At 39.1% G+C, this 25928-nt stretch overlaps 1 protein-coding gene across 7 annotated transcripts in view; it reads left to right on the top strand.

Moving 5' to 3' along the window:
- CYRIB (CYFIP related Rac1 interactor B) overlaps nucleotides 1-25928 on the top strand; it is a 99916-nt gene that overhangs the window by 59977 nt on the left and 14011 nt on the right. For 2 of the 7 annotated variants that reach the window (XM_065831432.2, XM_071803791.1), the window contains 2 exons: nucleotides 9227-9263; nucleotides 21917-21999. In XM_065831432.2, coding sequence (XP_065687504.1) covers nucleotides 21927-21999 — 73 coding nt within the window. In that variant the 5' untranslated portion in view covers nucleotides 9227-9263; nucleotides 21917-21926. Of the gene's footprint in view, nucleotides 1-9226; nucleotides 9264-18250; nucleotides 18281-20817; nucleotides 20901-21916; nucleotides 22000-25928 lie in introns of those variants that run through there. The other 5 variants (XM_065831435.2, XM_071803792.1, XM_065831433.2 and 2 more) reach the window with 4 other exon arrangements.

The following is a 25928-nucleotide window of genomic DNA, read 5'->3' on the forward strand; positions in this document are numbered from 1 at the left end:
ATCAGTCATTTAGAAAAAGTCTTGCTAATTATCTCCTGCTTTTGCATTTATCTCTGATAATTATTCTTATTTGATAGCTTTATCTTTCATATGCAGCTTGAACTTGTCTGCATGCTTGAAGATTTAAAAGTCTGTCTGTGCAACTTAGAATTGTTCTCCTGTAATGATGATGAGATGTTTTGAGCAAACGGATTAATGTGTTGTAGAGTCCCTGTTCCAGCACTGGTACTGCAGTGTTTGTGGATTAACAGTTTTTGCATTTTGTGCTAATTTTAATAAATATGAAAGCATATTTAATAAATATGAAATCACCTTCATGTTTGCAAAGTGGAAGCAAATGCATACCTGGCATTTTCTTATTAATTTTGAGAACTCTTTGTTGTGGCTTGTATAGCTCTTACAAGAGTAGCATTTGTCTGGCTGACACATCTTTAAATGTTCTGCTTCCTTGTGAGGAGAATCTTTAAAATCTCTTTGGTAACCATTTTCAAGCATTTTAGTGCAAATTCTTCGATATGTGCTGAACTTAAAAAGAGCAGGGAGGTTCGTTTCTAGTTGTCCCCATACCTGTGTGCCTACAAAAGGTTAGAAGTGAAGGATTTTGTTCAGAAGAAGTATTACATTGAGTAAGGGCATATTGCATGTGTTACAGACTTCTATATGCTTTTGACTGTCTGAGAAGTTTATATATATAAAGTCAAATGCGCTGCAAGAAATATAAAGCAAGGTGCTGTTTTGTTTTGCTTGGTGCTAAATGATTCTTCGATTAAATGAGGAAATAGATGTTAAAAATGAGCCACTTTTTATGTGTGCTTCAGAAGGGTTATTTTTAGTCTGTGGAAACCTATGTAACCAGTGTAGAAAGTGGTGAAGTTCCAAATGCTTCTGAGCAACTTGAAAAGCTTTCACTCCAGAGACTGTGAGATACCAACAGTAGGGTAATGTGGGAACCATCGGGGTAAAAGAATAATCCATCACAATGAAGTTATGTACTGTAGATACATGAAGAAAAATTAATATCTTTCTGACAGCTGAAACCACTTTTACTTCCAAATTATGCCACAAGTAAAAAACAATATCCTTTGGTAGTGTTGCTCTAAATATATTGCTGTAGGCTTGCCTATAAATTCTATTTGCAGAGCTTCTTGAATTGATTTGTTGTTCATGGGGAAGTGGGTTTGTTGAAATGGTTCTCAATACATGGAGATTTAGTACTACTTGTGTTTTTAACACTCAGTATTAAATATGTTGGTAGAAATTGAGACCATGTTGTTGTTGCTCTACCAGCATGCATTTATTTTGTATTTATGTTGGTATCTAAGGCAAGAAGGAGGAATAGGTGGCAGTTTTTTAGGCCAAACTGAGCTGTCTCTTATTTATTATATTTTATCTTGAGGCTTGTTTGAGGTGGCTGGCTCCCATAGCATAGGAATAGATTGAGAAGCTAAAAAAGTTTGTGCAATCCTGAGTCTTTTGAAGTCTAATAGTACGTATTAGCAATGAATGCAAATAATCTGCCTGTGCTGATGCAATGTAATGTGGTATCTTTCCTCCTACATGGGACATAAAATTACTTAAAACCTTGGATGAAGATGGTAGTAATCTGCAAATGATCAGTGACAGGGCTTTCTTTACTGTAATCAAGCAGAATTCAGTGTAGAACTCTTCCAAAATATCCTTCCTTTACATGCAATAATCCTACTGCAACCGTCAATAGAGTAAGTTTAAAAATAAGTGAGTTTTGAATCTCGTTTAATGGTTCATTTAGTAAACTGTGTTCTGCTTGAGACTTCAGCCGTGCCGATTTGTTTATGAAGGTAAAGCTGCTATTTTTCTCTACCTGTAAATAATTGTTCAGGACAACGTGAACTGTTTAATTCTGTTTGTCCGATGAACCTTCAAATCAAAGACATAAATTTAAGGGTTGTTTTGACTTCTCGAAAAGTCACTTTTAAACAGACCAGCAAAATATGTAAACTTTTCTCGTCAGAAGGACATTTGTCCTGAAAAGCTGTGCTTGTTGAGACAGGTGACTGGACTTTCATATTACATTTTATGCGTCTGTCCTATTAGGTTCATGTCAAATGTTTCTTATTTTATTTCCAGACTTACAGAAGGACTCTAATATGCTTATTAAAGGGCATTTCTAGGTTTGGTGGAGGTGTGTTTGTTTTGATTTTTAATTCTGTAGGGACTTACTAACATGTAGTCCTTCAGATCTGGTTAGTGTTCAGCTTACTGCTTGACCACAGAATTGCAGTTTTGTTATTCAGAATATAGAATATATGTAGATTCCATCAGGACCCTTAAGTCCAACTCCCAGCTTCCCTCAGGGCTACCTAAAACTAAACCGTATGACTAAGAGCGTCATCCAGATGCTCCTTGAAGTCTGACAGGCTTGATGCTGTGACCACGGCCCTGGGGAGCCTGTTCAGAGACCAGCCACCCTCCCGGTGAAGAGCCTTCTCCTAATATCCAAACTGAACTTCCCCTGACACAGTTTGCCTCTTTATAGCTCATTGTGGAATTGATTTCGGAAATGATTGAGGAGAAATACTGTGCAGCTGTTGACTTGCTATCGTGCAAGAATTAAGACCTTGTTGTACAGCTCCTGTTTCTTTCTTTGGTTTTTTTTCCTGACTGTTGGACACAGCTGTTGAGTACACACAATGGTCCCTAGGAGATGGGCCCAGACATTCCCATACGATGTCTATTATGGTTGACACCCTGTATTGTGTAACTTCGGTGCATGCTTCCATCTTAAATGCTACCCAATAAACATTTGGTCACAGGTTAAAAATAACATAGTTAGATTCTTCTTTTCTGGACGCCTAGTGATTGACATGATTGTTTTGAGTATGCTTATCATATTTTTTGGCATCTGATCACCTGTGTTTTTTCTTTGTTTTAACTTCTGTTAATGGAACATTAGTGTTTAGCTATTCTGAAAAGCTTCCCACTTCCCCTCCCCCCTTTTTAATTTTAGCTGAAACAGTTATTACAAGTCTTTCATGTAGGTGGAGCTGAAGGCACTTGTGGGCAAGCTGGAGGTGCTGTCAGAAGTCCTGTATGACTATATGACAGCGACTCTGGCAAGAGCAGAGCTCCTCTGATCCTTCTCAGCAGAAGTCACTGCTTGTCCCAAGGCTCTGTCATGGAGTCATTCTTGCCCACTGTTGCCTCCTGGCTTGTGCATGAGTTAGGACTATGTCTGTCTTTACTGAGACTGGCTTAGTAAGGCAGTACTAGGGAATTTAGGGGGGAAGGAGTTAAAGCGAACTGCTTGGGTATATAACCTGCTCAGATATTGAGTTTGTGAGAAGCTCATGGCAAAACACACTGATGTAGGTTTCCATAAGAAGGGCTTTTCAGCCTTTTTGGAAGTTAGTCTGTGTTCTTTGAAGTCTGGGATAAACAAATCCATTGCCTCGGAGCAGCAGAGGTGCTGTCTGGGAGACTTTGTAGCTGTAGCCTAATCAGCTTAGGTCTAGATTCATCTTACACTTTTACCTATCAGAGCATTAACTATGGCTTCAGCTCTCAATTTCTGATAAATGTTGAGGAACCAGTTTATGGTTACAACTCAGTAAAACCAGTAAAAAGTTGTTTTAAGTGCTAAGGCTCTTCTGTGATTGGTTTCCTTTCATGGTAGAAGTTCCTTTCTGTTCATATGACTTAGTACAGTCCTGACAAAGGTGGGTTTTACCTTGATCATAGAAACCCAGCTTGTAAGACATAAGGACTCCTCTGTTTAAGTGTTACCAAATAGGGCTATGGGTCTTGGGGCTGCTCAGAGCTGATAAGACACCACTAATAATGGTGAATGGGAAAGCTCTTTTGACCTTTTCTCGTCTTACTGTTTTTGTTATGAGTGTTGCTGCAAACTTCCTGGGACAGGGTACGGTTTAGTTTCTGTTATGTTGATATGAGTTGGAACTCTGAGTCTTAAACTTTGCCGTCTTCCTAAGAAATTATATCATTTGTATAGCTGAGATAAAAAAGCTGTTGAATCACTTGGTTGGTATTCAGGAACACTTAACAACTGGGTGTTAACAGCTTAACATCAAAGGAAGCATCTACTGCAGAAAAATAGCAACCTGAAGGAGTCACAGGGAAGTTAAACATGCAATACATACCGAACAGCAATATCATTTAATGTGAAAGCATCCAACATATCTATCTCTTCCTAGCTTAGGAATACTTAAGCACTTTTTTGAGGACTGAAAACCTGCATGATATGTAGTTCTTCAAATTCTCCTTGTGTAATATACCCAGTGCTAAATCACTTCAGGATTTAGATTTAGGAAAGTTCAAAAGGAATATAGGAGATAATATGCTACCAGAAATAGCAAGTTCAGTTGTTTGAATAATTGACTATTAGACACAGGACTTGCTTCAGTAATTCCTGCAGGCACTTTTTTTTTCCCATCACTAGAAAACGGGGTTGTGTAGCCTGGACTGAAATATCACAGTTTTACCCCCCCACCACCTCACCACAAACAGGAAAAATCCAACCCAGATTAAACAACCCAAAGAAGTCCCATCTCTGTCTTCCTAAAACTCCTTATTTGTCTTCTGGTTACCCAACATTTAATATTCTCACTAGCTTTGAGAAGTGAAAAAGTTTATTTGGAAATATGTAAATTAATTTTCTGATTTGAATGAAAAAAAACCTTTGTCTTGGTCTTCAACTTACAGGTGTTTTTTTTCTCTATGTAAAACTTGGCCCAGACGCAAAATTGAAGATTATGGTAGTTCATTTTACTGTTTCTACTAAGCCAAAGCAGTGGTTTGTTGTGGAAAACATACCCCTAAGTGGATGAAATACAGTTTTTTATGCTGAATATTAGTCTTGTATATGTGTAAATATCCTCTTATACCATACAAACTTCACAATTATCTGTGCCACCGTAGCTGTGTAGAATATGGGTTATGTTGGCATAAATGCATTTTAATATGTGAATAAAGGACCAAGCTGACCGTGTGCTTTTGGCAGGTGTTAACACGGGTTGAGAACTGCCAAGAAACTTTCATATCAGATCAGCCTTTCTATCATTATATTACAAACCTAAAGCACAGGTTTGAGTGCTGCAAGTAATATGGAATACTGTAAGACAGCATTGAGAAATTATATAGGTTAGGGAAGAGCTTAATATAACACAGAGACTTTTAAGATAAAGTTTAGCTTCAGAAGGGTAAAGAAAAATGAGAAGAAAGATTTGAGCTGGAGCCAGAAGTCAGAAAGGTGGTTTTATAGCAGGCAGCCATGGATTTGCTTTCTTACAAAGAATTAAGGTTGCTTTGCAGTAGTGTTGGACTGACTTTGTGTAGACTTGATCTAATGCCTGATCGCCATACAGATATCACAGAATCTTCTTTTATAATCTCTGATGATAACATTGGAGTTTACCTCCATTCAGGATTGAACCATGGGTTCATCTTGCAGATGCCCCAAAACTTCCTTTGAAACATGATTAGCTATGATTTATTTTTTACAGCCTAACTGTCTGTTATTGTTACTAGAGGAAAAATCAAGTTTTATTACTAAACATTTCTTAGTGTTCTTTTTTCAATACCTACAAGATGTGGGATGTATTTGACCTGCGGTTCTGTTTTGGACTGGGCTTATTTTTTGTGTTTTAATGTGCACTTCTCAGAGTAACCCGTTTTTGGAGTGATTTCCTCCAACTTAATTTCAAGTCTGTAACTGAAGCAAGAGAGTGAAAGTGTCTAAAAATTACTGGAGCGGTGCAGGCTTGGAGCCAGGGCCAGTTCTGTTCAGCAGTTTGTACAAGGAGTTAAGACTTGTGGGTGAAGATCTTCTGGGCTGCAGTCCACCTCTGACTCACAGAGGTCAAGGTGGTGACGCTCACCAAGGGAAATCCTAGTGCAAACTTGAACTTCAAACATGCAGTTCAAACATTTGCTCTGTGAAAGCCTGAGTGCCTAATACTTCGCAGGGTGAACATGAATCCTGTGTAAGCTGTCTTTAATATAAAGTGTTGTCAGCTTTGGGAAGTAATTCTTTCAAAGATCCCTCATGAGCTGAGGTACTGATAGAGTACACAGACAGTAAATTAGGTTCTTATTGCGGAGCTGTTGTCGATTCTTTGTTACTACTCAAATGTTTTCTGTTCTTCATAGGCAGACAAACCCAAGTGTTGGCAAAGCTCACAAAATGACCGTTGCTGTAGCAAATTTTGACTGATAGTTGCTGAGAAGTCTGTGCTTGTGTTTAGGACCTTCTTCATCAGGTCAGTTAGCGCTGGGCAGGAGACACTGGTTTAACACTGGAACACTGGAAGGTACTGGTTAGCTTTCACATGCTGCCGAGTTAAGCAACATCAGTTCCAATATGAGGTGGATACCTGAACACAGGGCTTATTCAGTGGTTAGCCAGTTATTAGATATTTTTTTTTTTCAAATTTCATTGTCTGCAATGATGCCAACCAAGTTTACTCAGTGTATCTTCTCTATTTGGGTACCATTTAACTTGTGTCAGCTACAGGCTTTTCCTCTGACAAACTGGGTGATGCTTGGTTTTGTTTTCTTCTGAAGATGAATAGCAGCAGTTTAGACTATTCGCTGGCCCTCTCTAATGGCTGTAGGTGTTTTTCCACGTTTGTTCTCCAGCTGTTGTGGTAGTTCTTTTAATTACTATAGTTGGCCTGAGATGTTAGTGTATGCTTTGACCTTTCTGCTGTGGTAGAGTTTGGCTGCAAGTCAAGAGAGAGGAGGGTGTGTGATAGAGAATCATACAATGGGATGCATTAATCTTCGTGCTATTTGACTCCATAAAATGATACTAAAAAAAAAAAGCTAAACAAAATCCATGAACTGTTAACCCATTGAATAAAAGGTAATTTTCCTGCCTAGAGCTGCTTCTCTCCGTAATATAATGTTAAATACTTGACTACCTCAGGATCACAAGCAACTGAAAAAAATGTTTGGTTCTGTATTATTCAGTTTTCACTACCTATTAAATTGTGTAATATACATGTCTCATCTTGTGCCTGTTGCTATTCTTTGAATCAGTCAGAAGACAGCTCACATACTTTGCTGATCCTCTGTACTAACTGGGAGAACCCAAGTAAAGCACTCTGAACCTGACAATAGACAGCTGTTCATGTAGATACTCTTATGTCTAAAATGAGCTGCATCTGGAAGTGCAAAAATTGTGTGAAGAATTCATCTCACCCTTAGTTCATATCTGGCCTTTTTTGATGGATGTTTACTGATTATTCCTCACTGACTGCTAGAGATCTGCACGTCAATTTCTTCCCCATTTAGACAGTGCTTTATTACATTGCAAAGTGCTAACCTCTACATCTAAAATACCATGAGATATGAAGTCACGCTGTACAAAAATCAAATATCTATCAGCTTGCCAGCATGAACCGAGTTGATAACCTAATCTGAACCGCTCTGCGTGAAGGCACGCTCATCAGTACTAAAATATAGGAATCCAGTTAATGGATTCCTGTGCTCGCATCTGTTTGCCCATTATTGATGACAGTCCAACTGCCCTATAATTCTCAGCTTTCCTGGTTACTTCTCGGTTGCCTAATGGCTTTCCTAGGCCATTCATTCCTTCATTGAAACCTACAGGACAAGCTGCCTGAGCTTACAGGTGGCAAGTGCTTGTGATTGCAAGTGCAGTATTCATTCTGGAAGGATGTGAAGACCTGAGCAATTCTAGTTGTTTTTTGTTTGTGTGGGTGGCTTTTTGTTTGTTTGTTTAATAATAATTTTATCCATTTGAAATCTAGACATTTCTGTTTAGAAGTGAACTAATGCTATTAGGAAACATTTTTCTAAAAGCCCCTGGCCTTGCTGCTAAAGTGTTGTGGTTTGTTTGTGTTCCTCTCTGTTACTTTCATATTTATTTCTATAGTCTGGTCATTCTAATGAATCTGGACTTCTCCTTTTTCTCTATAGCCCAGTGAATTAAGTTGGACTCTCACCCAAAATCTTCTTAATAAGAGCTCCTGACAACCCCCAAAAAAACCTCTACACCTATTTTTAGGTAGAATTTTTTAGCGTTCTTAAATGTTTTGTCTTTTTTTTTTTTTTTTTTCCAGGAAATTAGGGTTTGTAGTGGTGGGTCAAACTTTGGTTTCGTTTTCTCTTTTCACAGTATCAGTTATGTTCATTTCTGACATGCAGGGAGCAACATTTTCTAGTCAGCGTCTGCTTTTTGTTGCTTTATCTCGAAGCATGAACTGAGCAGTTTGCAGTCATGAGGAGGGAAAAAAAACATATTGAAATTATACTCAGTGAGAGTGGCTGAGCTTTAGGGAGGTTGCAACAGCTCCTACCGAGATGGTGCTGTTAACCATTCTTTTGTCCTGTGAATGAGTTGTTGTCCTGAACTACTTGTTGTTGCTTACTCCTGAGAAAGTAAAGCGAATCTGAAACTGGTAAAGGAGAACAGTTGCTACTCAAGGAATATCCTTGTCAAGGGGGAAGCCTCTTTGAGGGAGATGCATACACTGTAAAGAATGGAGAAGTAAATTTTTCCAGTTGTAACAATGTCCGACAGGCTTTTCTTTTTGCTTTATGAGATACTGTAGTACTCAATGTCTTCTCATTTAAACTGTACTATTACCATAATTATTTCACCAGCCTCAGGTTGTTTAATAATGTGTACAGCACACTGAGGCTATGCAAGAAGGTGAGTTTTCTTTGTTAAGTTAATGGATTTCAGAGGTGACATGAAGATGCCTTCTGTGGAGGACAGCATGCAAGCCAGGAATTTTTTCAAGAGCTGATTTTGTGTGGTTGAATTAAGGATCCTGTCTTATTCTCTCTAAAGTTTGTGTCTGCAAAGGGAAATGCAAGTGGAACAATTTGCCATTGGTATTTTATTGCAGCTTTGACTCTCTAGTAATTAAGTTTATTTTATTATGGGTTCTGTGTTCTTATGGATTATCTAACACCAGCAGCCTTTTTCCCTAGAAACATGGTTTTTTGCCAAATAATTGTGTTCCCTCTGTACTTACACACCTAGAGATAAAACACAGTTCTGCATTTTGTTTTTTTAACATATTTTTTCAACAGTCACAGTGACGTGTGTATCCAGAACTGTGTTCATGAAGTAGATTCAGAAAAATAGTTCAGTGTCTAGAACAGAAACGCATTGCTTTTAGAAGGTCACACAGCATTACATTTAAGACTTTTGGTGCAAAAGAATGCATTTTCATAGTCTCTTTCTCTTTTAAAACAGACTGGAAGCCGAAAACAGAGTGCAGCACTGGCTGTAGGTAAGAATTGCAACTTAACCTGCTTGAAAACTCTCTTGACATATGAGAAGCAAAAATTATGCTATATTAACTGCTCTGAAAGTTAGATATTTTCTCTTCAAGAACTCCTCTTCCCCCCCCTTTGTTTCTACAACTTTGGAATTTCTAGCGTTCATTGCAAAGTGCTGATCTATAAACTGGTTTATGCCTCTCTGTGGTTAAAGATGTTAAGCCAGGTTGCAAGTGCTTGGTTTTAAGCTTGCATGGTACCTCATCACACAACCTGGTAATGGTTTTGGAAACTCTTCACCGTAGTGATGTGAAGAAGTCCCAGTGTTTCAGTAAAGGCATTTTTAGTGTGCAGAGGGTACAGTAGCCTGGCCACATTGAAGAACTTATCCTGGAAGATTGTGCTTAAACGTCTTGGAAGATGTGAATGAAGAGATAATGTGTTGGTGTTTATTCTTCCTCAGTCTCTTTAGTAAAGTTACTGTATAACTTCAAATCCTTTCTGAAACAGAGGCTTTATACCAGAAACTGGTTTCTGAACTGGCTTACAAGGCAGAAGAGGTAGCATGTGCTTGTGTGAAGGTTTTAGCTTTTAGTTTTATAACCTTCTGCTTGTCATCTGAGGTACCGCAGAGAGTGTGTGTGTTGCGCTTCGTGTTCATTGTGCTGTGCCAGCGTAGGTGACTGTCTGCTGGCAGACTGGGAAGATAACGCTACCAAATGTGAGGTGGGATTTATTTTTCTTCTGTTTCTGATGAATCATCAAAAAGCTCTTTGAATTCTGGGGAGTCGATTAAATTGATTTGTCTTCAGTTTTGTTGAGAAGAGTAGAAAACATTTCAAGTGCTGTGTCCAAAACTATGTGCATGCTCCATTCAGAAATCCAGAATATGTCTTTATAGATGTGTTGCTAAAATAATTGTCCTTTATTTTACTGCATCATTGATATATTAAAATACTTGTTTCATAGAATCACTGGTTTTGATATGGTTTGTATCACATATTTGTAATTCTTAGGGGAGCTTATGGCAATGCTGGGTCAGACCAACAGTCCTCGTAGCCTCCCGTCTTGCTTCTTTGGGGTTATGGAATGAATCTAGGAACTGGGCAAGCATAAGGCAATATTCTCCAAATCTGCTGTAAGCTAATAGAAAAACATCCAATACCAGCAGTAATAGGACCTTTTTTGTTTGGTACCCTTTACTTGTGAAGTCTTGGGTAAGTATTATCAAAACCACAGTTCAAACTAGCACAAACTGTTATTTGCAGCATGGGATATGTTTGCAAAGGATACATTGTAAGAGTCATTATAATAAACCGAGTCAGACCATGGGTCTGTCTAACCAAGTACGGTCTCCAGGAATCAGCATGTTCCCTCTGCACGTGTGCACTTGGTTTTGCTCATCCTTTCACACCTCCCACTTGTTCTTCTGCTAGAACAGTGCTGCTTCTCCTCAAGAAGGTGAGAGTTATCCAGAAAAGCTAGTGCAGCTCAAGGGGTGTTGCTGGAAATGGTACTGCCTGCAGAAGGACAGAAAAAGTCCAGTGAACAGCTACAGCACATGGCAAGATACTTCTGTTTTCTTTTAAAATTACATGAATCAATAGTATTTCTGTTATTGAAGGAAAAATGTTTATAAACCAAAGTAATGTTGTCCAACTCAGCAGTGCTGAAGTTCAGGTGTCTGAATGTTGATACTTTCACTTTCTCCAGCTATTATGAGACAAAGTAGCTGCCAAATGGTTAACAGGATCTTAAAACAGCTGGGAAACACCAGTGTGAAGGGATTGATGGGACTGGCAAAGCCTGACCCAAGCAACACTTTGAACAGGAAAGCACCAGTAAGCCAGCAAGAGTAAAGATCTGGAGATGATTAAAGTCTTTGGTTAAGCTTCAAAGAATAGGACAAACTTAACTGAATGTCGCTTTCTGAATGAGGTTAAAACTTGAAAAAAGCTTAACAGCCGATGAAACCTGAACCTTCAAATGTGAACAGATGCCTAGGGAAGAGCAGAAACAGGGAGAGCATGGAATGGTAGTGGTTCTAGTAAGTATTTCCAGGTCAGATATTTTTCGGAGCCAGATGTGATTATTAAATGTATTCATTATACTGTAATGGCTTTCTGTTTTGCATATGTACCTGGTTTTCCCCAAGAATTGCTGCAAACTCCTTCTGAGAGAAGATGATCTTAATGGATTGTGGGCTATATACTATCATTGGAGAATAGCATATGTCCCTCCATATTTCCAATAGGGGATGAAAGTAAATCGTCTTATGATATCTTACACTTACGGGACACCTTTAATTCAATTTCAAGATTAAAGTAAAATTGGAGGTATGTTAGCAGGGATGGAAAATTAAATAAAGTGATTATATTTAGCACACCTAGAGGAATCTAGACGAATGTGGTCTGGGTTGGGTTTTTTTTTGTTTGTTTTTGGTTTCTTTTCCACTTGCTTTCTAACAAGAAAAACTATTCAGACTCAATAGAAGTAGCTGGTTCTTGACTCATGACGCTAACTGAAGAAATAACTTGAAATAACAAAGATGGCTGTAGAACCTTGATCTTGCAAGAAGTCTCTCAAGAAACTTCAAAGAAGCAAACAACCATGTAGAGACCAATTTTATCCTCGCTCACCCTCCATGCTGCCTAATGCGTGTCTGCTTTGTGACTGTTGCTGAAAACAGATGGGATGGGAAGGAGGATCATTCCACCAGTCATCTTCTGTTGTGCCATCAGTAACTTAATGTGTTTCATTAGCCTTCTGTATTCTGCAAGCACACTTTGTCTGACTAGTGTCTCAGAAACAGGTGGTGCCACAGAATAATCCTAAAACTGTCCCGAAATACAGAAATCTGCCCTTCCAGCTACATGATTTGTAAGGCCATGGGACTTCCCTTCCCGCTTGGGAGTTCAGAGCTGCCGTGTCGCTGAACTGGATTCTCAGAGGGACAGTCAGTGTCCAGTTTGTACACACAGGGTTTGTCATTTAGTATTGTGATATTCCAAAAATAAAGAAGTCTCTTGAGATAGAATATGTAAATGGATATTTATATCCACCAACTTGATGACTAGGTGATTCGTCACAATGTTGTTGGTGTAGGATTTGCAAGCCAAGGCACTGAAGGGATGCAACATTTTGGAACCAAACTAAGAGAAAACATTTCATTTGATTATTAAAGAGCAATGCAGATGATTGTTCCCCTTGTCCTAGTACATTAGGTGGCAGCATTACCAAGGTTGTTTCGCAGAGCCTCAGTGCACCCTCCTCCAGCTTGAGCACTGACACGGATGTGAGCTTGATTCTTATAGGTAGGAGTTCACCTGTTTTGAAAGAAAACGCATTTCCAAATAAAACAAGGCTTGAAGAGGCGGGCTTTTTCACAACTGAAATGCCAACTAAAAGGTGGCAGGTCAGTTGGGCTAGATAGACACTATTGCGAAGTTAGGGATCGAAATTATTCTTTTTTCTAGCACTTAAGTAAAACTCGCAGGCTTTTTGTTGTTTTGGTTTGTTTTCTGAAGGGCTGGTAGGAGGAGGACTCATACAAATTATTTTTGGGTTCTTTTGTGGGTTTTTTTGGAGACAGGGTTCACAGCTGTTAAATTACAGGCTGACGGCTGCAATATGAAACTTTCCTGGTAATGTGGTAATATAGCGGAGTTTTAATAGACATACCATCTTTTGTGGAGTATTAACTTTTTTGTAAAAGGAAATAAAAAGCAATTTGTAAATCTACCGCATCTCTTGTTAAATGCTTTCTTTTCATCTTTATGTACCTGATAAAAATAAGAATATTCTCATCTTACTTTGACAAGAGACAGACTTCAAGATCAACCGCTGTTTCCGTGATAATGTCACAGTATCGTGGACCAAACGCAGTATTTGGGCTGGAAGGAAACTGCTGGCGCTCAGGTTGTCGAACACGTTTGTTCCAAGCTGCATTTTCTGTGGGAGATGGAGCTGTGAGGTGGTGACCTCTGTTGGAGGAGTTACAGCACTGCAAAGGGCTTTTCAGATTTCACACTAAAGGAGACAGCGAAGGGGAAATTGCATTTGAATGTAAGCGTCCCTGAGTAGTTGTGTGTGGTTTGTTCTTTTTATTTTTTATTTCTTTCCTCCTGATGGTTGCAATGTAATTGAATTAAAAAAACGAGCATTATGCAGAATTAAGCTAGAAAGCACATTGAGCTCGTATATACAGTTATTTTTTTTTAGCCCCACATTCACTCTTGGAAGACGTGTGTGGTTACTCGTTGGAGGGTAAATTAGAGCAGATTTCTGGAGTGGAGTCTCTCGCTTTTCAATACAAGTTCTGTTTCTAAAATAATTGGGGTTTATTCCAGACTTGTGTGGGCACACTTAGATATTTTATTGTAGCTCGTCAATAAGTTATTCAGTGTCAGCTGTGCTACTAAAATATTCCCAAATTAACAAGGCTTTAAGAGTCCGTCTTCTAAAGCAACTGTGGATTCCTCAGTGTCTTTCTCTTGGTTTCCTCTAAGTGGAAAAATGAACTGAATAAACACTGACCTGACCGGACTTCACAATTCTGGTTTTGAGGAATGTGAGACTTTCTTCACTAGACTGTTTTCCTTGGCTTGCCTCCATTTTCCTGATAGGACGAGCTTTGAATTTGGTTTTGTTCAGAAAGCAGACTTTATTGATGATGTGTGATCTCAAAAAAAAATGTAACTTCAGCTTCAACTAGAACAGTTTATTGTATCAAAGTCAGTTTAGCCAAGAGGACCAACATCAGAGGCAGCTTTCAGCAGCTTTTAAGTAGCCTGAATACCTACTTTCCTGTACACAAACATTTTCTATCTGGCAGGGTAAATGTGTTTTCACTATTCAGGTAAGGTATTGATGATCGAAGCCCCAGGAATTCAGCTGAGTTTGGTGTGTGTGGTTTGGGGATGAGGGGGGGCGGGGGGGTGTGTATGTTTGTTTTGTGGGGTTTTTTTGGTGGTGTTTTCATGATTGTTTTTTTCTCTTTTTATATATATATGTGTGTGTGTGTGTGTATATCTCATTTATTCTTTGTATTATAGTTGACTGGCAATTAGTGGTTATTGGAACAGTGACCACTAGGTGTCAGGAGCAGAAAGCACCACACAGATACCTGCGTAGGTTTAGACTGTGAACTATGTCATAAACCTGTACAGAAAAACTGATGAGATCTTACGTTTGCTAGAAGTTGTCCAGCAGTGAATGAAACTGTGTGTTTTATGCAGACCTGGCGACCGGTGTTGCATTTCATATCTGTGTTTGGTTCAGCAGTCAGATGTCAGTATCTGAATGGATAGGTTTAATATTAATAAATTTACTGTATCTATGATGAATCCTGAAAATGAGACTGGCTTATCCAAAATCTAACTTGTTTTAAGCTAGTAGCATTAAGCTTCTTCTTCCTAAATCTAAAGCTGATACTTTCCATTGTTTTCCAGACTGAATAACTACTTTTTGTTGTTGTTGTTTTTGTTTGCTGTTACCTCAATAATTATTTTGTGTCTGGGCAATGTGGGTTTTTTTTAACTTGGGATTTTGTTTAATGATAGATCCTTATTAAACACCACTAATACCAATAGTTGGAATTAGAATGTGTCAGAGCGCATCTGTGCTCCTCCAGCACTATTCAGAAGATAAATAAATGGACAAGAGACTTGGAAAAACATGTTTGAATCCAAGGAAAACGTTAGGATCTTCTGAAATAGTGATTCCTGCAGTGTAGTTGACAAGCCTGTTTCCATCTCTGCAGCACTCCATGGCTTGTAAGGTTGAGGGCGGATATATTCTCAGTGCCTGCGAAGCTCGAATGCTTCCTTGGGAGAGAAAACGGTGCTCAGTCCTATAGGTTCTCTGTCCTGTGATGCTGTGTGTTGCTAAGGGCTGACTGGGATTCAGCTCATGTGGGCAGCCAGCTATTTAATGTCTCTTTTTTTCCCCTCCCTGTTCATGGCTAAATGCTATAGGCAGAAAATGTTCAGTAAGCCTTGAAACAATTGCCAGGCTGATAGGATTATCATTCTAGAAAAACAGTATAGGGAGTCATCCAGCTAGGTTTTTATTTATGTAGTGACACTGTAACTGTTGTAACATAAAGTGTTATACTTTATAGTCTTTTAATATTATAATTGTTTTTCACTTACTATTTTACCATGATATCTCTGAATTGGAGGTTTATGCCACACGTGTGTCACCAACTGAAAACTTCAAACTCAATCCCTGGAAGAAAATATTTGCTCTTTATTAGATATGCTTTCCATATAGTGTTGTGCTTCACTTCTTCCTTCAGACACCAGGGCATTGCTATGAGGTTTTTGTGGAGTACAGTTTTCATGCTCTGGATGTTCCTCTTCAGTCTGAAGCTTCATTAAAAGTAATCTTGGGAATAGTGTATGGTTTTCCAAAAGATTGGTTTTTTGAAGCCAGAATTCTTCAATGGTCAGAAACACATTCTTTTCATCTATTTAACTGGCGGGTTTATTTATTTAGCATACTGTTCTTCCAGTAGAACAAAGCAAAATGTAAAATGTCACTTATAAATGCCTTTGTAGTATTTTACCATTAACAAGAGTAAGTTTTTCAGCCTCTGACCAGTTGCAAGCAACGTCCTTGCTAATGTACAGTTTTTCTTTCAGGTGTGAGAGAGGGAAATTTCTCTAGCCCTCAGCTGAATTCAGTTGCATCATGTATTTCTATTAAATTTCCCCTGGGCTTGGCTGGGGGAAAAAAAAGAATCCTGAAACGCGTCAGGGATGTTTTCAGCATGAAGGGCATGCGTGCAAGGCTTGTTTTGAAAATATGCCTTTGCTTTCCGCTTGTCTGATCATGACACTACACGCAACATCATACAACCCCATAAGGCTGTAATGGGCCAAATCATTGTAATGAAATGTGGCATTCCGTATGTCTTCCTCCGCAAGTAGGTCAAGTTTAAACCATGTTCTTGGCTCACGCTGTGATTTCCCATAACCTGCTCCACGTGGCTGGAGTGTTGTGCTGAGTGCGGAGAACGCCGGGAGGGATTCTGGGCAGCTTCACAGGGACACTCAGTTTTTGGACAGATACTAGTGGGGTTTTTTTCTGCTCTGGTTTTCTGCTGTTGGATTCATGACGAGAAGATTTCAGTGGTTTTAAGTGTGCTTTTACTGAATCTTACACTGTTGGTTTAACTAATGAGTTACCTCTGGACACTGCACTATAAAATCTTAAAAATCAATAAGACCCCTGGGAGAAAAAACAGTTTGCAAGTGTTGAAATGTACTATATTCTGAATGAGAATACTAAATAGAATTGGACAGAGGTTGACAATCTGAAGCTGTGGAAGAACAAATAGATAGTGACCTAAACTGTACTTACGACTGGTCAGGATTAATATTTTTATGTTGGTGATTACAATATGCAAAATTCTCCTTGGTAAGGATTACACCTTTGGTGTGGATTTCATTCCAGTTGTGCTGAAACAGTTGTGGGTGAAAATGTGTGTTAGCACCCACAAAAGTCACCTCCAGTCAGTGTTTTAAGTCAGCTGTTTGGCTCTGAGACAGAACCCAGCTGCAGGATATAAAACTCAGTCAGTATTAGTTTTTGCTGTTGGCTTTGGTCTTCATACAGGCTCAAATCTTTCTTGAGTTGGGGCTGACTGATGTGGCCCACTTGGATGCAGTTAGTGCTGGAAGTTGTCCTTGACTAGACAATGATAGCCCAGCATCTGGTTAACTGCAACCAGTAATTCTACTTACTTTAGCTGAAGTTGTGGACTTGGAAATTGGAAGAGTGCTTGGTAAATCAGTACTGACTGGACACACCATGGGAGTGATTTACCAAGGTATTTATAGAACTACCAAAGTCATCCGTGCTGGTGATGCTTTTATAGGGCATCAAATAGCAGTAGAGGTCCCTGAAGACACCTGTAATGGCTGGTTTTGTAGACTGTTTCTTTTACTGTGTGCAGATTGTCATCATTTTTTATATTAGAGCCAGTAGTGGACCTTCTTTCATGTGGTGTGGGCCCAGTAGAAATGCAAATGTCAAGCCACTTTGAACAAAACAGGACTCTTTAATTAATCTGGATCTGTCAGGAGTCTGATGCATCTATAATCTAGGCAGCTTTACTCTAGATTGATCAGGTGTTCTGCTGACATAGCCACCTCGCGGAAATATCAGTGTTCATTTTTCCTTCTGTAGGGTTCTACCTGAGTGCAGCAGCTCAACTCTTCTTGCTGCTTAACTCTACCTTTGAGGCAAAATAATGTACAGCAGTGTAGAGCCATCTAATGTGAGCCATGGCGTGTTGACCTGCAGCTGCTTCCGTGCATCCGGCGGGTTCCACACAGTGACACCACGGTCTTGTTCCCAGAAGGTCATGAGATAGCTCAAGAAACTAGTGCTTAGACTTGCCAGAAGAGTAAATTCCCATGTGTTGGATTTTGCATTCATTACCTTGAATGCTGAGGGGAGATAAAGTGTCCTCTCAAGAAATGCTACATCAATTATATCGTCTCAACTTCGGTCTAAATTTAGTTTTTAAGCTCTTCTCTAGCTTCTTGAAGTCTAATTTTTGGATTACGAACTTGTAGAAATGGTCTATTTTGCAGTTCTTGCAACAAATCTTCTGATATTAAGGAATAATTTATATTATTGAATAACTGTTAAAGTTCATCTTGGTACAAGTTTCAAAAGCACTGTGTTTGCCCAGCGTCTTCTAGATTTCCATTCACTCCGTGAAAGCTCAATATGCGATGAATGCTTTACTGCTAAGAAAGCAAATGTGATCAGGTGTCCTAGTGTGTGAAACTATGACATGACAAAAGTTTGAGATTTTTTCAGTGTGCTGAATGCACAAGGGAAGAGGTCTGTAATGAACAAGTGTTCATGCAGCTTTGTATTCGTGTAAATTGAAATGTATCCCTATATCATGTGTTTTCATCTTGTTGCTGTCATAGTTGAATTAATCCATTCTGATCATCTTCAATTCCTCTTGTTCTCTCAGGGAGGCTGTTCACTCAACTGTTACTGTGAGGTCAGTTGCATCTTCTGCCTGAGTTTGTTTCATATCTGCTGTTCCACTGTACTCCCAAACCTCTTCTTGTGCTTCCCTATTTGTTAAACTCGCTCCCAGAAAAGAAACCGTGTAGTCTTACTGGCAAACTTTGAAGGGTGAAGGTCTCAATGAAGGTATTGGTGTTGCAAACCTGAGCCCCCGACCCTTTACTCAGTTTAGGAAGTGGTAGGGATTCAGCTGAACCATCTGCTCTGCCCCGACTCTGTGCTGTTCTGTGAACTTACCTTCAAAACACTCCAACCCTGTACACAAGCCCTTACTCTGACCTGCAGGAGTAATGTTCTTCAATATTTAAACCACATGCATGAGCCTGTAAACTCTTAGGAGAGAGGTTAATATCAAAGGGAAAACCTACACAGAGACATTTACTTGAGGTACTGAAAATATTTTGGAGGCGGAGGGAATGGTGCAGCTGAAGAGCCCAAGCACGGCAGTAATTGTAGGTGTAGCTGGAGTTCTCTTTAGGCAGTAAACACCATTCACTGCTGTGTATTCGCTGCTTGCTTCTTAACACTGGAATTGAAACATGTAGTACGCTGTTCTGAGATTGAGGTTTGGTTTTTAAATCTGAATCTACAGACTCAATCAGCTTTAGGCAGCTTGTGCTTTTGGCTTTTTATTGCCTTGGTTGAAAATATTTAAGAATGCCTGTGTATTTGAGCTTTTTCCAGGTTACGAATGTCCTTGTTGTTGGGGACTGGACTGGGTGGCTTTTCCAGCCCTGTGTTACAGAACTTGCTTGCGAGATGCTGGAAAATGTTTGCTTTGCATTCTGATGTTGCTTGTTTACACAGCATGGGTGCATCTGTAGCATTTGAAGAGTTCGCTAAACTGTGGAATAGAAAGCTCTGGAAAAGCTGCCTCTTTAAAAAAAAAAAAAAGGCATTTTGATAGATAAATTTTTAAGTTAAATCTCTAAACTGGATACCTTAATTTAAAACTTCCTTGAATAATGGGTGGTTTTTGCAGGCTTGGAAATCTGATCCAGCTCTCCAGAAAACTAAGTTCAAATGCTTAGGAAACAAGACTTTCTGGTGTTCCAAGGAGAAAGTTGAATGTGCAGAAAAGCAAGTGTACACCTAGTGATGAGCTTCTCTGTGCAGAACCACTGTCATCAGTTGGGTTACACTCAAAGTTGCTTTCTAAAAATCTAGAATTTTAACTTTTGGTGGCTCTGTAGAAGTTGCTGGAGCAATGACTAATGTAACTAGTTATTGGAGCAAACACTGAGTAATTTTCAGCAATCTGGTGTTAATTCCCACTTCCTTCTTTAGCTTTTGTTGATTGAGTGATTTATTGCTGAATCTTGTGGATCCTGAAAAGTAAATTGTGTGCTCTTCTTAGTTTGCTTTTCGCTAACACACCAGTTGCATTTTTCTTATGGAACTCAAGAAATCTGGCAACACAGTTTCTGAAAATCTGTTTTGCCAGACAATTTGGTTTAATTTCACGTTGCTTCAGTTTTCTTGATTCCTAATAAATTAATAACTCTTACTGTCACACTGCTTCCCTCCAAGTAAGCATCAGTCTTCAATAAAAGTAAAAATCGGGAAAAAAAAGGGCAAACGCTAGTAATTTAGTAGAGTTACACTAACTTGAAATTGATTTTTAGATCTTATGCTTGAATCCACATTTCAGACTGTTGATGGCTTATTCTTAAATAATTTGCAGTCAGATTTTTGGGTAGTATCTTGTGCTTATCTTGCAGCAGCACTCTGAACTCCTGATATTCTAGGGCAATGATTCTTACGTATGTTTTCAGCCTTTCCAGTCCTTGGAAAGGCTGCCCTGTTACGAAATGCAGTTTTCATAGTCCTACTGAAGGTATTGGTTTCTGAAACAATAATGTTTGCAACTGTTTATTTATCTGACCTGGATTAATCTAATGACTATAATTTTTCTTCTGCTTCTCATTTCTTTTAGCTGGGATGTGACAGCAAACATAAGAAGAACTGTTGAAACTTAATTATCTCCTGGGTTTGGAAAAGTCTATCACATTTAACTCGTCACTTTACGTGATTTAATGGGGAAAAGTGTTCATTGGCCACAGATGACTACTACTAAGAGGCTTTTGAAATTTGTTTTGGATTATGGAGAGACAGCAAAAATCAAGCTTATGATGACACCAGTTGCATTTGAGGTTCCTTTTGTCCTGAGCAAATGGCTTTGACTCTATGCTGCTGCAGTTATGCCAAACAATTGCTCAGTCATCATAAGTCACATAATTATTCAGATGTATTAAACAAGGATGATAAAGAGCCAGTAATTCAGGTCTTTATTTTTGTTGAAGCTATAACTCTTAATTTTTTTGATAATCACTCCTCCCTGAGAAGAATGGGAATGCGCTGTAAGTGCGTGTTTTCTACTTCCCACCAGAAGGTGATGGACCCAGCGTGCAAAACCCAATGGGAGCCCTGCTCTGCTGAGCCCCAGGCGTGTACTCAAAGTAGGAAACAGTTACTGGAACTAAATTATTTTGCCATTTTTATTTTTAGGTTTGCTGGCATGGGTAATCTCATTAAGGTGCTAACCAGGGACATAGACCACAATGCAGCACATTTTTTCTTGGATTTTGAAAGTAAGTCTCTCGGCCCTTCACAGCTGGCGCGTTTAAAATGGTAACAGTAGGGTTGCTTATAGCTGCTGCAGTGAAGGCTAGGGGACTCTGTTGCAAATCTATGATTTGGAAAAAAAAGAGTTGCATGTGTTTTTTTCCATTCTTTTTTCTTTTATTTTTTTTTCTTTTCGCCAATAGGCGCCAAGCCACCATCATGCTACTGTGTAAATTTTCTTTTCCTTGTGCTCAGTTGTTTTGGGTCTCTGTGGTCAGTGATGTCTGTCCATCTGCCTGCAAATCAAGTAATCATAAACCGAAAAAATTCTGTCAGTATGCCTTAGTAATCTGGGCTGAGCAGCTGTTCACTGTAATCCTATACAAGAGTGAGTACTAAATCGTTCCTGATCCTGGTTTGGTCATTCATGGTGCAGTTAATGTGCATTACTTACATCCAGAAGTCTGGAGTTACCTGAGCTTCACGAATGCTTTAGGCAACTTGCGTAAAAGAGCTGTGGCATACTTGTGTTAGCATTTTCTGCACACTGAAATGATATTTTCTGTTTCTAGAATGGCTTTCTGACAAAATTATAAGGGCTGAGAAAATGAAAGCTCTTTCTTTCTGTTGTCCCATCGGGTAAAAATCCGTAGCATGGCTACCATGGCAATGTTTGCAGATGTGGTACTCGGCTCTCAACGTGGTGCTCCTGCTCAGGACTGGTGCTGGGGGTGCCGGGGCAGAACTGGTCCCTGGCGATGCCTTCACCTGGAGTACTGCCCCTTTCTCAAAGGGACAACCCTGAAGATGCTGGTGACGTTGTCAGTTCTTCCAGGCAAGCTGCATTGCATCTTTGGGACCACCAGCTGGATGCCCTCGACGTGGGGGTGTCCCCCACCCCTCAGGGTGACAACCCGAAGGACGGGTTCGTGCCTGATGGAACTCTCTGGTCTTCTTTCCCCCACTGCTTCAATCAACCGTATTTGGGCTGTTCCTTCTTATAAAAAGACAATTTTCTTTTCTCTCATTCTTGTCTTGGCAGGTACCTTAACATGGGGAACCTTCTAAAAGTTTTGACATGCACAGACCTTGAGCAGGGGCCAAATTTTTTCCTTGATTTTGAAAGTGAGAAGATGATTTTTATATCTCTATTACTCTTTGCCTGCAGTAGACTGCATTTGTCATGTACTAAATGTGTGTTTTCACTTTGCCACCCTTCTAACAGCTTTGCGCGCCTGAGCTATGGATAATTGTTCAGCAGATTTTTGTAGAAAGCAATAATTTGTTTTAAAACAACCTCCATTTCTAAAGTGGAGAATCTTTATTTCAGCGAGGGCTTTCAAATTATATTTTACCGTTGGAATCTGATATGGTTCTTGTTGTAAACCAAGATTGTTTGCTTTTAATCAAAACTTTAAAAATAATTTGAATTATTTGAAGACATACTGAAATTACAAGGAGATACATGCACCTGAAAGAATGGAACATGAATCACTTTTCTTCTAGTGTGCCCCTGCATACTGAATAATGCTGCATATACAGATTGGCTCACAACAGCTATTCATAGCTCTCCAACATCATCGCATTAAAGGTGTATATGTGAACCTTATTTGATTTGGCATTGAAATTTGACAGTTAACCTCATCCTTCCTTAAAAGGGGGGCTAAGAGTATAGAGAAGAAATTGCTTTTGAAAAGAAAACATGTATAACTTGTCTGATCAATGCCAAGCCTTCTGTAAGGTTCACATATTGTTACTATTTCTTGCTTTTACTTTTTGTTGCTTGCTATAATGTAGCCAAAGAATGGCAGGTAAGTGGTGTTGGCTGCTGCCCTGCATGTTTAATTACTTTATTTTGGGATATACTGTTGCTTTATCTAGCTGCACATCAGCAAGCATAAAATAATACTAACGTTCAAGTGCATTTTGACCCTGTAATAAAGTACAATGGAAAAACAACAAAAAATTGCTGATGTGTTGTGATATGGATAATTTAAAATTCACTATATCTTCTTTTCTTCCCCAAATTGTTTTTCAGTTCTGTCTGATGAAGCAATAGCAATTAGTTATATAAGTTCTAATGTGAAAGTGAATGCTTGGAGAAATTGTTATTGCTTCAATGATGTTTAAAGTGATAACTTTTCTAAACTCTTATCCTGTACTGTTGATTTTATCAATTATCTATTCTGAATATATTGTTATTTGAAGATGATAGTCATGCAAATTAGTCATAAAGGGAAGATAATCAAGGACTGTGTTCGAAAATCAGAAATCAAAACTGTTGTTTAAAGTCAGTTTGAATCTCACGTATAATCAGAATGGGTATGATTTAATGAAGTGGGGAGAACTGATATGGGAGAATAATGGAGTTGTGAAGCTCTGGCTTAATCTGCAAACCCTTTAATTGGACTATATTAAATTCAAGTTAGATGGATACAAGATGCATAATTCTGAAATCAATTTCAATAAAAATTGCTGCTATATAAAAAAAATAGTGATTCTTTAGCTATCCATTTTGTTTTCAGTGCATGTTTTGAGCATGAACAAGATTTGGCATGAGAGTAAGCAGGTTGCTGCCATGAAATGTTTACATACGCAGTCAAATTAAGCAACTTATATCATGGCTGAATTGTTAGACTGTTCTTTGTTCATTTTGGACCCTGTTCTACGTTTGTTTCTGCTGCTATACTGTGTGTCTATGCTTCTTTCTACTGTGTTTAGATAGCTCGCCTTGACAGGATCTTGGCTTTGACACAGTCAAGATCTTTCTTCAAGACTTGGCACTTAATCCTGTGATACTTAATGTCGTGTTTTTGTGTGGAAGGGCAAGTAAGCTCTGTATTAAAAACAAATTTGGCAGTTCTGTGTTACGCCTGGCCCAATAATACACAGTTTGGAGTCTTTTGTTCTTAAATCTATATCTATCTATGGAGTGAACAGGCTGGTTAAATGTTTTCTTGCACAATACCATAAAGAGCAAGAAGTGTGATGTCCGTAAAGCTTTATAGGGATACAAACACAAAATTTAGAAAGGTTTCAGACTTTAAGATTTTTTTCCACATATTTATTATATCTTGGTGCAAGATCCCAGTGATTTGTGTGACTATCAGAATACATAGAAAAAAATGTTCCGATAAATGATATAATGGGCTGTTGGATTTTCCTTGCCTTAGCACTGGTTAAGCTTATGTTTTCTTTGGTCATTCACCTTACCTATTTGTAGCAAATAGTTGTCTTATTCTACTAAATTCTCTGCAGTGCCACTTTAACATGGACAGAGGAGAACACACAGCCTTGTGAGGACAATATGAATATTGTTAATGTAAACCAACCACCTACAACGTGGGAAACTTGCAGCCCAACTTTTACCTTGGTGTCATTACTGTCACAGTGCAAATCCTTTCCAAATTGACTGATTTGAATAGTAGCTCAAACGCAGAGTACTTTGGGTTGCAGATGGCGATCTCAAACTAGCGCTGAAAGTATTCCGCATTGCCTCCAAAGGGCTTGGCTGGATTTCAGAGGAGCCACAATGATAGCATTCTCCATCATGATGATGATAGAGATGAATAAATTATTTCATCTCCAGCAGTCTGGGATTTTTCCCTCCCTTGCTCGTGAGTTTTAGCCCAGCCAGTTTCAGATGACTTGATGTGTTCTTCTTCCCTGGGAAAAATCTCAGTTTAAATAGTGTTTGCTGTGCAGTATAAACTTTTAACCCCAAATTTCTCTCCCTACTAGTTCTGTAGGCTAGCCAAGTATTTTTTTTAAAATAGTCACTAAATGTGTGTGTTCCCCTCATGCAATATGTTGTCACACTTCCACAGCATTTAGTTCACATAACAGCATTTGTATATTGTTTCAAGTCTATTCACTTGTCTTTAATACGTTACCATGTGAGCTTTCTGAACTCTAAATGTATATTGCATCTAGTGCAGTAACGTTCTGATTAAATTTAAAATGTCTTTAAAGATTAACTCTCTATTTACTTGAGAGACCTCGATCTTCTCTTACTGTTGGATTATAAATGAGAAAGTTGCCATGAGTAACCGGGGTTTGGCTCCCTTGGCAACAACATAAAGCTCAGAACATTTTGGTGCGCTCCCTGTATCTGTTCTTTCTATGGAAAACATTGCTGGATAAAGGCAAAGCCTTGTCATAAAGTCATAGCGGGAACTTACATCCATGGAAAGGGAAGAGGGGAATTCCTGAAATTGTATTCCTCGTTCATCCCGCTGTTTGGATGCCTGGCAGTGCTGGTCGCTTTTTCTTAGTTGTCAGGTCTAACTTGAGAAGTAAAGTCCCTTTTCTGCTCCATGCACCCCGCGTTCAGGGAACGAGTTCCACGATTAGTGATGCCCCAGTGAAAGTCCTGTAGCTTGAGTCTGCAGGTACATCCTGATATGGGGCAATCCCACCTCCAGCTGTGCAAGATCACAGCAGTGCTTAGGAGGAGCCCATCTGTGGTGGGCTTTCAAAATAAAATGCTCTAACGTGCACTGAGAAGCAAATAAACTAATTGCTCTGAGCCAGCTAGCACTAGAGCTTTAACATTTTCTATATTGTGCCCTTAAAATCTGTCCTAATACATTCTTAAGCATATTGTGACATGAATATAAAATAATGTAAGTTTACTTTTTAAATTTGAGCTGTTTTCTAGGTGCGGAAGAGTTACAGATAGGAGAGGAACTTAGCTGGGACAAATCAGGTTTACAGCTTTCTTTTGTTGTAGAGGGCTAGGTGCACCAAAATGAACGACGTCCCAAAAGAAATAGAATCATAGAATCGTTTCAGCTGGAAAAGACACTCAGAATCATCGAGTACAACCATAACCTAACGTAACTCTAGCACTAAACCATGTCCCAGAGAACCTCGTCTAAACGCCTTTTAAACACCTCCAGGGATGGTGACTCCACCACTGCCCTGGGCAACCTGTTCCAATGCCTGACAACCCTTTCTATGAAGAAATTCTTCCGAATATCCAATCTAAACCTCCCCTGGTGCAACTTGAGGCCATTAATATGTGAGGCAAATAATGCAGTACCTACTGGATT

The sequence above is a fragment of the Patagioenas fasciata genome, chromosome 2 (genome assembly GCF_037038585.1).
Source record: "Patagioenas fasciata isolate bPatFas1 chromosome 2, bPatFas1.hap1, whole genome shotgun sequence".
Taxonomy (NCBI): Eukaryota; Metazoa; Chordata; class Aves; order Columbiformes; family Columbidae; genus Patagioenas; species Patagioenas fasciata.